This window comes from Hemiscyllium ocellatum, chromosome 2 (genome assembly GCF_020745735.1).
Source record: "Hemiscyllium ocellatum isolate sHemOce1 chromosome 2, sHemOce1.pat.X.cur, whole genome shotgun sequence".
Lineage (NCBI taxonomy): Eukaryota > Metazoa > Chordata > Chondrichthyes > Orectolobiformes > Hemiscylliidae > Hemiscyllium > Hemiscyllium ocellatum.
Genome location: NC_083402.1, coordinates 148,204,384 through 148,215,260, shown reverse-complemented (window position 1 = coordinate 148,215,260; position 10,877 = coordinate 148,204,384). Strand labels below are relative to the sequence as shown.

Genomic DNA, 10,877 nt, shown 5'->3' with positions numbered 1-10,877 from the left:
AATGCTGTTCGAAGTTACCAATGTCATCCACATGGATAAGTGTGGATTCATACACTGAACGTAGCATCTAATTCTTTCAGGGAACAAGAAGAAATCCCAATCTGCTTTGAAAGTGTATGTGCTGAAACATTTCATTTCAGAGTATAAGGAGAAGAAATGGGAAGAGTGAGTCGTGAGACAATATCGCAAGAAGGTGCAGTAAGGATACAGAAAGGCTTCTTTTCATGTCATTAATGGTATATGTTACAATTACTTCATATATTTTATTGTATAAAAAAAACAACTTGGGATAACCAATTTTTAAAAAGTCCACAGCAGAAACCTTTGCAACCATGATTCAAATTAACAGTATGAATAGGAACTTCATTGCCTACTTTGTGTCACCAATAGCTTTGTTCAAGTCCTCCCATAGAAATATTGATTGTTAAAGACCAGAAATCAGTTGGTTATATTTTCAATCGCAAAGCGTGAATTTTGGAACATTAGGAGCTTGAAAATAGCTGATGCAATACATTACTGTAACAAATTATTATTCCTTTACATTTTATACGTACAAATCATTTTGAACTGTTTTACTGAGGCACAATATTTTCCATCTTCACTTGGCAGTCAGTTTTTCTATCAACATTTCTACACCCTTCACATTTTCCATCATCTTTAACTTGGGAATGAGCCCCTTGAGGGCATTGTTTACTTTCTTGGATACATCTTCATTCTTACTCTGAAGAAGACTGAAAAAAGCAATGTAGAAACATTAAAGCTCATAGTTAAAACAATTTCGCAAGAGTTGTTTCCAGAAATCAAATGCCTTCCTGCAATTCAGTGGAAAAAAGCAAAACAACAAACAAACTGAAATTACTTGAATTGTTAGAACCCTTGCTGAGTTTTCATTATTTTTCTTTTATTCTTTTTCCAATTTTGTCATGGAGCTATGAACTGAAAATGACCTTTGAAATATGGGCAGCAGCTTGTATTTTGAAAAAAGGACAAGAGAACAAATAAAGCTGTTGTTGGTTTGCGAGACGAGGCCTGGGAGTTAACTGCAGGTTGGGATTTGATCAAAAGATTTGATAGACCTTCGACCCCGGGGAGCAAACTATGTTTAAACAGATAGCAGAAGTTGGCTGTTAATGAGGTCAGTCCCTGGGAATTGGTTCCACCAAGTCTGGGAGAGACCTTATGCTCAAGCAGATGGCAGATGTTGAACGGTGACTGGAACCTTCTGGAGGAGATGGTCAGTCTGTCAGGGAGAAGTGAGAGTTTAAACTGGGTTTTGGACTGTGTTTTCTGTGAGAAGGGGTTTGGGTGTCATTATTACAACATCAAGATTTGAAAGGCCCTGCGGAACTTCCCATCAGCAGCTGCTGGAAGTTCCAAGAATAAAAACCAAGCCTTAAGAACAACCGAATTCCTCTGGGTGAACTGAAAAGGTGGGCCTGATCGATGCCTGTGGAAAATCAAATGAGGAACAATCATCGATGCCTGTGGAACAACACACCATGAAAAACACTGAAGTAATTCGGCCAGTTCTGTGTTTTTATTGGTGTTTAACCCTTGACACTTGTTTTTCTGTCTTCTGCGTGATTAGGACTGAAAACAAAGATTATTCAATTTAAAATCATAAACATTTACATTTCTTTGATGTTTAATTTCGCTCTGCCAATTACTGTATTGCCAATACAAAGGAGAAAAGCAGATTTGATTCAACTGTCTGTCGTGTTGTAACAAGATACACAGCAAAGTTTATTGAAAACTTGACTTGAAAACAATGAAACACATTGATCACCGAGAAAGTAGCTGCTACTTGATATTATAAAATTCCATACTGGAATGAGAAGTGAATGAGAGCATTAAGCTTCTGGAGGGAAACAATTTAGGAGCAGAACCTTAGGGATAATCATGTTACAGTCTACTTTATACTCTGGAGCTTGGAAGATTTGGTGGGGAAAGCCATACCGAGTTGCTCCACCTCATCTAGTGGATAGGATACAAATCAGCCACAGTAAACTGATGGTGGACAGAGTGAATTTGATGTAGTGTAGATAAAGCAAACTACAATGCCTCAAGAGATCATCAAGCTTGAGCCCAACACAACTTGGGTAATATGAAATGTATTCCATCATACTCCGGACTTGTGCCGTTTAGATGATAGAAAATTCTTCAGGATATGGCAGGTGAATCATTTACTGCAGAATGGCCAGCACCTGAACTGCTCCAATTGCCAATGACAATGATTGGCTGGTTGGCTTTCAGGTTCATTAGCTCAGCTGGCTGGATGGCAGGTTCGCAATGCAGAGTAACACCAACAGTGTGGGTTCAATTCCTTCACTGGCTGAAGTCACCATAAATGCCTCAACCTCTCAACCTTGTCCCTCACCTTCGGCGTACTGACCCTCAGATTAAACTCACTAACAATCATCTCTCTGTAATGAGAGAGCAGTACTAAAGTCCCATCGTCACTTTACCTTTACCCATCAGGATATTAATGCAGCAACATTATAGAGAGGAGGAAGATGGGGCTGGTGGAGAGAAGTGGCCATTATGGTCAGCAAACCACTCAGATTATGTACTCTAAGTTAAACACCAAAGCACACGCATCCTACAGATCTTCCCAATGGTATCTCCACAATCTTCCTCACCTTTCAAAAATCTCTTTGGACCTTCTCAATTGAATCTGTTGTTATCCCTCCTAATCCTACTCTATCTCCAACTGGAATACTTACCATTTAGAATATTGTAAAAAGCTCTCTAGAACATCTCCGCACATTTCAAGAGCACACATCACTAAGATCATGTATTTTCCAATTCTATTATTAAAAGATCTGACATACACAAACTGATCTATAAACATTTAAATTATTTAATATATAAAAAAAATCATGTGACCATGAATTGGAGTTTAATTTAATGCTTACCAACAAAGCACAATAGCTCCACGGTTTACCTTCGTCCAGGATTTTAGACTCTCAATTCCAACACGTTCTACTAATGTCCTTGCAAAGCACTCTATAATAAAAATTTTAAATTTATTAAGTAATTTTCTTCAGGTATTTGTGCTGTGGCCTTTTAAGTCGTATCCTGGAATAGTTACATTTCACCTCTATTAAACAAAGGTTTCCCATTTTTATAACACAACTGATCTTTAAACAGATTAATTTACTATGGTAAGTATGTCAAAAACATAAACAGAATTGTTTAACTGCTATGTTTCGTTTAATTGACTGGCCATAATGACACCTCAAGAAGCCACACTACAAAGACTCTCAGTGTAATCTATCTTACCTTCCAGTTGTCTCAGGATGACAGGTTTGCAAAGGTATTTATTTTAAAATAAAACCAACATCACTTTGAATAATGGGAATGTATACCCTGCTCACTTTAATTTCAAATGGTTGTCATTATAATGCATAAATACCTATACATTGTTAGTAAGTGGCATAACCTAATGCAAGTTCAAGAGGAAAGTTTATGTCCATTTCCAAGTTTAATAATTGTATTCATATGTTAACATTTTGAACGAATGTAGTTGACCACCAGCCTTGAACAGAGGAGAAAGCATTCTTCTGAAAGTTGTCAGTCGAGAATTTTCTTCCCAGAGAGGTCGGGTCATTGAATATTTATAACGCTGAGTTTGGTAGATTCATGATTGACAAGGGAGTCAAACGGTATAGGATACAGATAGGAAAGCAGACTTGTAGCCACAATATATCAACTGGGAAAGCAGTTCGAGGGACCATGTGACCTTTTCACTGCTACTATTTTGTATGTTCATAATGCAATGCAACTGCACTTGACATAGGCTCCCATTTAATTGAAGCGTAGAAAAAAATTCACATGACTGAATAAATTTTGGTTGATCACGATTCATGCACGAGTACTTGAGGATGAAACACAGCATTTAAAGCCACACTTGTCAGCTAGTCAGCTCTAAAGCAAGGCTTCAGAAAATTATGAAGCACTTTGAAACAGTCAGTAAAGAATTGAGTTCAAGTTGGAATGGTTTGTTTAATCAAGCAAGGGAACATCAAAGCATGTGACAACTGTCAAAAGTTGAAATCTTTGAGCACTTGGAGAAATTAAGCCAGTGCTGGAAAGCTATTGAAGAAGATCTATAACCATTGATTACAACAAGTACAACCAGTCCTAAACGCGAATGTAGAACATCTAGGAGCAAAGCAAAAATGCCTAATGCCGTAGTAATCAAATTACTAAAAAAAAGTTGCTGCCTGGGGGCTAGCTGAGTAATGGAACTCATTTACGATGCATTAAATACAGTAACATTTAAATTTGCCAAGCAATCTTCTAGTATCCATATAATTATGCTGGTTAAGCACAACCAGCAAAATACTGGGATGAACAATATAGCATTGGCATTAAATCAATGGTCACAATTATGAAGTTAAACTGGCCTTAGTGTTGCTCTGCTGGTTTGGATTTTATGGTTAAAATTCTTTAAAATCTCAAGTCCCTGTATAACTTACTAATGTATATTATTGATTAACATCATATCTTGGAATCATCTACTAACAGTTCTTTTAAATTTAAAATATTTGTTGTGATTATTTGATTAGATATATGGTGAAGTTTGCATTTCTTTTTGTTCAAGAAATGGGACAATAATTTGCAGAAAGTTAAGTGTGCCTTTGTTATTGGAAAGGGAGGAAATTGCCAACAATATAACATAAATGGATGTAAGTTTGCTCATTGAGTTGGAAGGCTCGTTTTCAGATGTTTCGCACCATACTAAGTAATATCATCACTGAACCTCCGGTGAAGCACTGGTGTTATGGCCCACTTTCTATTTATGTGTTAAGGTTTTCTTGGGCTGGTGATGTCATTTCCTGTTCTTTTTCTCAGGGGGTGGTAGATGGGGTCTAACTCGATGTGTTTGTTGATAGAATTCCGGTTGGAACGCCATGCTTCTAGGAATTCTCGTGCATGTCTCTGTTTGGCTTGTCCTAGGATGGATGCATTGCCCCAGTCAAAGTGGTGTCCTTCCTTATCTGCATGTGAGGATACTAGTCAGAGAGGGTTATGTCGGTTTTGTGGCTAGTTGGTGTTCATGTATCCTGGTGGCTAGTTTTCTGTCTGTTTGTCCAATATAGCGTTTGTTACAGAGTTTGCAAGGTATTTTGGAAATTATGTTCATTCTGCTTGTTGTCTGTATAGGGTCTTTCAAGTTCATTAGCTGCTGTTTTAGTGTGTTGGTGGGTTTGTGGGCTACCATGATGCCAAGGGGTCTGAGCAGTCTGGCAGTCGTTTCCAAGATGTCTTTGATGTAGAGGAGAGTGGCTCGGGTTTCTGGACGTGTTTTATTAGCTTATTTGGGTTTGTTGCTGCCAAATTGGCTGACTGTGTTTATTGGGCACCCGCTCATTGTGAATACGCTGTGTAGGGGATGTTCCTCTGCTCTCTGTAGTTCTGTGCTGCAGTGTATGGTGGCTCATTGAAATAATGTTCTGATGCAGCTTCATTTGTGGGTGTTGGGATGATTGCTTCTATAATTCAGTATTTGGTCATTATGTGTTGTTTTCTCGTAGACACTGGTTTGAAGCTCCCCATTGGGCGTTTGCTCTACTGTCACATCTAGGAATGGCAACTTGTTGTAGATTTCCACCTCTTTACTGAATTTTATGCCAGTAAGGATATTATTGATGGTCTTGAAGGTTTCCTCTAATTTGTCTCATTTTGCAATGACAAAGGTGTCATCCATGTAGCGGACCCAAAGTTTGGGTTGAATGGTTGGCAGAGCTGTTTGTTCGAGTCTCAGTATTACTGCCTCTGCTAAGAACCCTGATATCGGAGATCCCATGGGTGTTCCGTTGATTTGTCTGTAGGTTTTGTTGTTAAACGTGAAGTGGGTGATATGGCATAGATTCACTAGCTTAATGATGTTGCCCTTGCTAATGACAACACATCTATCCTGGGACAGGCTAAGCAAAGACATGCCAGAGAATTCCTGGAGGCCTGGCACTCCAACCACAACACCATAAACAAACACATAGACCTAGATGCCATCTATCAACCCCTCAAAAAAAAAACGAACAGGAAATGTCATCACCACAAACCCCAGGAACCCCATCCAGGAGAAAGATATAAATCGAAAGCAGGAGACAACAGCTTCACTTCACTTGGAGGTCGCCACTGATGATGTTACCGAGCCAGGTAATGAAACATCTGGATATCAAACCTACAGCTCAGCGAGCAAACCTACACCCTGAAGTTGGTGGTGTTTAGTGTATTTGTCTTTGGTTCTTCTAATAGTGTAGTCAGTGCTTCCTTGGCCAGGTTGATGTTGATGGATGTGAACAGGGCTGTTACATCAAAGGAGACCATTATTTCATCCTCCTCTAGCTTGGTGTCTTTGATGGTCTTCAGGAATTCTTGGGTGGAGTGAATGGAGTGGTGTGGGTCTTCTAGTTCCTTGGCTAGTCTGTATGTTGGTATTCCAGGGAGCGAGCCTATGGGTCTAAAGGGGACTCCTGGTTTGTGAATTTTGGGTAACCCGGAGAAGCACAGTGTGTTTCATCCATCTGGTTTCATTTTTTGGAAGTCTGCCTTGTTTAATTCTCCAGATTTCTGAAGGACAAGCCAAACAGAGAGACACACAAGAATTCCTGGAAGCATGGAATTCCAACCAGAATTATATCAACAAACACATCGATTTGGACCCCATCTACCACCCTCTGAGAAAAACAAGAAATGACATCACCAGCCCAAGGGAACCTAAACACATAAATAGAAAGCAGCACATAATGCCAGGGCTTCACCGGAGGCTTGTTGATGATGTTATTTAGTATGGTGACAAGATATCTGAATACAAACCTTCCAGTGAGCAAACTTACATCCAGAACCTCAACCTGGAGCTACAAATCTTCTCAAAACTTGATAGCATAAACGATTTGGATCAGAAGCAATTGTTGGTTTACTGCTGAGCTGTGTGGAAGTAGGATCTATAAATAGTAACAATTGGATCGTGGGGATTGAAGTGATGACCTAGTTTTGGCAGATGGAGAATCCCACTGGAACTCTGTAGAAGTCGTCCGGCTGGTTCAAGCAACATGGACTTCTGAGTAATTAGCTCTTGGTTCTCGGCTAGAGATGGTTCTCTTTGTTAGAGTAATAACGCACAGCCCTATCTGATGGCCCCACTGGAGAACGACACAGCTGCTGGATATGGTAATCATGCAGTAAGGCAAAAACACAATTGCTTGTTATTGGCACAAGTTCTTTAGCATTTTTAAAACTCATCAGAGCTCAAGGCAACGTTAGTTCTTATCAGAGTGGAATGAGTTCAGATCAAAGAAAATTAAGGCTATTAATATTCAATTTTCCACTTGTTAATATCTTCAGCTTTGTGCTGAGGCAAGTCCTTTGAGAGTGTGATCTAAATATTGAAGAAAGGCAAAGTGCCTCATTTCTAACTGTTGCAGATTTACCTTACAGGTTGTACAAGTTTCACTGCATCATATATTTTTACTGAAAGCTAATAATTAGCTTAGGATTGGACTTGATATAAAGCGCATTCAAATAGTACCACACGTATGGCATTCTGAAATGAAAATTTGGAAGAACTGTTTTGACTTTCTTTGATTTTCCGGCACACACAGATGCTTAGTTTTGCCCAGTGCTGGTTTAGGCTTACTTTGAGGACAGGATGAATGTGTATTTGGAAAGGCAAGAGTGGTTAAGGATAGTCAGCATTGGTTTTTGCATTGGAAATTGTGACTCACTAAGTTGATTGAGTTTTTTTGAAGACGTGACCAAGAAGATTGATGAAGGAAGAGTGGTAGAAGACGTCTATATGGACTTCAGTAAAGCATTCAACAAGGTTCTGCATCATTGACTGGTTAGCGAGGTTAGGTCACATTGGATCTAGGGGGTGCTAGCCAACTAGATACAAAATTGGCATGAAGGTAGGAGACAGAGGGTGGTGGTAGAGGGTTCCTTTTCAAAGTGGAGGCCTGTGACCAGTGGTATGCCACAACGTTCAGTCCTGTTTTTCATCATTCATATAAATGATTTGGATATGAATAGAGGAAGTATGGTAGTAAGTTTGTAAATGGCACCAAAACTGGTGGTGTAGTGAACAGTGAAGAAGATTATTTCAAAGTACTATAGGACTTTGATCAGATGGGACAATAGGCTGAGAAGTGGCAGATGAAGTTTAATTTAGGAAAATGAGAGATATTGCATTTTGGTAAGGTAAACCAGGGCTGGATCTATACAATTAATGGTAGGGTCCTGGGGAGTGTTGCTGAACAAAGAGACCTAGATACATAGTTCCTTGAAAGTATCTTGTGCAGATACATAGTCCCTTGAAAGTGGAGTGACAGGTAGACATGAAGGTGAAGGTGACATTTGGCACATTTGCCTTCATCAGTCAGTGCACTGAGTACAAGAGTTGGGAGGTCATGGTTGTGTCTCCACAGGACATTGGTGAGACCACTTTTAGAATACTGCGTACAATTCTGGTCACCCTTCTATAGGAAGGATCATGTTAAAACCTGAGAGGGTGCTGAAAATATTTACAAGGATGTTGCTGGGACCAGAGGGTTTGAGCTGCAGGGAGAGGCTGGATAGGCTGGGGTAAAAACAATGACTGCAGATGCTGGAAACCAGATTCTGGATCAGTGGTGCTGGAAGAGCACAGCAGTTCAGGCAGCATCCAATGAGCAGGGAAATTGATGTTTCAGGCAAAAGGGCTGATGAAGGGCTTTTGCCCGAAACGTCGATTTCGCTGCTTGTTGGATGCTGCCTGGATAGGCTGGGGCACTTTCCCAGAAGCTTCAAAGGCTGAAGAGTGACATTATAGAGGTTTATAAATCATACAGGGCATGGATAGGGTGAATAGACAAGGTCTCTCTCCTTGGGCAGAGTCCAAAACAGAATAGGTTAAGGTGAGAGATGAAAGATTTAAAAAGGATCTGAGGGGCAACTTTTCATTGAGAGGGTGGTGTGTATGGAAAGAGCTGCCAAAGTAGGTGGTGGAGGCTGGTATAATTACAACATTTAAAAGGCATCTGGATGGGTATAAGAATGTGGGCCAAATGGCAGGAGGTCAGATTGGGATGTCTGATCAGCGCAGAAGAGATGGACCGAAGGGTCTGTTTCCGTGTTGCATGACTCTATAAGTGAAATAGGTCTACGTTGATGTTACATGATGTCTCACCATACAAAATGTGTTTAAGCTTAATTACACAACCCTGAGCTATACGTCCACACCCTCAAAATAAAACTCTTACCTGGCTTTCCAAGTTCCTCCATTTTTCCATCTTGTTCTATTAACCATTTAAGAACCAGGTGCCCTGCAGGGTGCTCTACCATGTGGAGCTGAAACGAGGAACAGAAAGAATCATGGAACCATCGAGTCCAGAAGACGGCCTTTGGCCCATCCAGTCTGCACCGACAACATTTATACTAAGGCCCACTTTCTCGCACCTGACCCACAGCCTTGAATATTACGACGTTTCACATGCTCATCCAAGTACTTTTTAAAAGGTTGTGAAGTTTCCCACATCAACTCCCCTCCCAATGCATTCCAGATTTCCACCACCTGTTGGATGAAAAATATTTTCCTCATGTCTCCTCTAGATCTCCTGCCTTTAAAATGAAACGTTATGCCCTCTAAGTAAGGGTAACAACTGCTTTCTATTCACGCTGCCCATGATAACCTTATACACATCAATCAGGTCCTGACTCAGCCTCCTCTGTTTTAAATAAAACACAAACCCATCCAAACTCTCTTCATGGTTCAAATGTTCCATCCCAGGCAACATGCAATCACTTCCTTCCGATAGTGAGGTGACAAGAATTGTTCACAGCACTACAGCTGTGGCCGAATCAAAGTTCTGTATAAGTCCAACATGACATCACTGCTCTTATAATTTATGCCATAGCTGATAAAGATAAGTGGCCATAAAACATTCTTAACCACCTTAATAAACTGCCCTACTACTTCAGGGACCTGTGGACAAACATCTCAAAATGCCTCTATTACTGAGCTTCCTAATGCCCTGCCACTTATTTAATATTCCCTTGAATTGTTACTTCTTCCAAAGTGAAACATCCAATTCTTCAGGGATACGTTCATTCAGGAACCTCATCGTCCCTCTTCCCAAATGCTCAGTCTCCAAAGTGAAGACAAATGTGAAGAACCTTTCTAATGCCTTATCAAAGTCCTCTGGCTCCACACACAAACCCTATCCTTTTCCTGGTTATCCTCTTCCCCTTGAAGAGTAGAATACCTTGGGTCCACCAGTGCTTTTTCATGGCCTCTCTTTGCCCTCTTAATTGCTGTAAGATCTCTTCTGCACTGTCTATACCTAGCAACAGCCTCTGTTATTTTGCTTCCTTTGTACCTGTTAAAAGCCTCTTTTCCTTTTTAGCCAACCTTGAATATTCACAGACCTCTACGGTTCTCTATGCTATATTTCACCCTGCACAGAATGCCTCCCCTTCCGCATTTTGTCGATTTACCCAGAAGTAGCTTTCCCCAGTTTCTTTTCCCCAGGTCTTCCTTATTTCAATAAAATATGCGTTCCCCAGTTCAAAACCTTTTTCTGCAGATCAATTTGTTTTCCTTTTCTAGAACAAACTTAAACCGTACAGTGTAGTGATTGCTGTTATTAAAATCTTCACCCACTGCCATTGCAACCACCAGTACAGATCTGCTCCCCCCCCACCCCCCCCAGAATTAATTCCAGCAATGCTCTTGTAGGACCTTGATATAAAAAAAGCTCTCCTGATTGCATTTCAATAAATCTGCCCCCTTTAAACCTTTTATACTAGTACAATCCCAACTAAAGTTGGGCAAGTTGAGATCCCTAATTATATTTTTATTGCTTGTACACGCCTCAGGTCAATTGTCTACAAAT

The 10,877-nt window shown here is 40.2% G+C and overlaps 1 protein-coding gene across 1 annotated transcript in view; it reads right to left on the bottom strand.

The window, feature by feature from the left end:
- Nucleotides 1-250: 250 nt before the first annotated feature.
- pum3 (pumilio RNA-binding family member 3) overlaps nt 251-10,877 on the bottom strand; it is a 48,551-nt gene continuing 37,924 nt past the window's right edge. The window contains exons 16-18 of the mRNA XM_060846851.1: nt 9,246-9,333; nt 2,916-3,006; nt 251-731 (exon numbers count right to left, since the gene is read on the bottom strand). Coding sequence (XP_060702834.1) covers nt 599-731; nt 2,916-3,006; nt 9,246-9,333 — 312 coding nt within the window. The 3' untranslated portion in view covers nt 251-598. The remainder of the gene's footprint in view (nt 732-2,915; nt 3,007-9,245; nt 9,334-10,877) is intronic.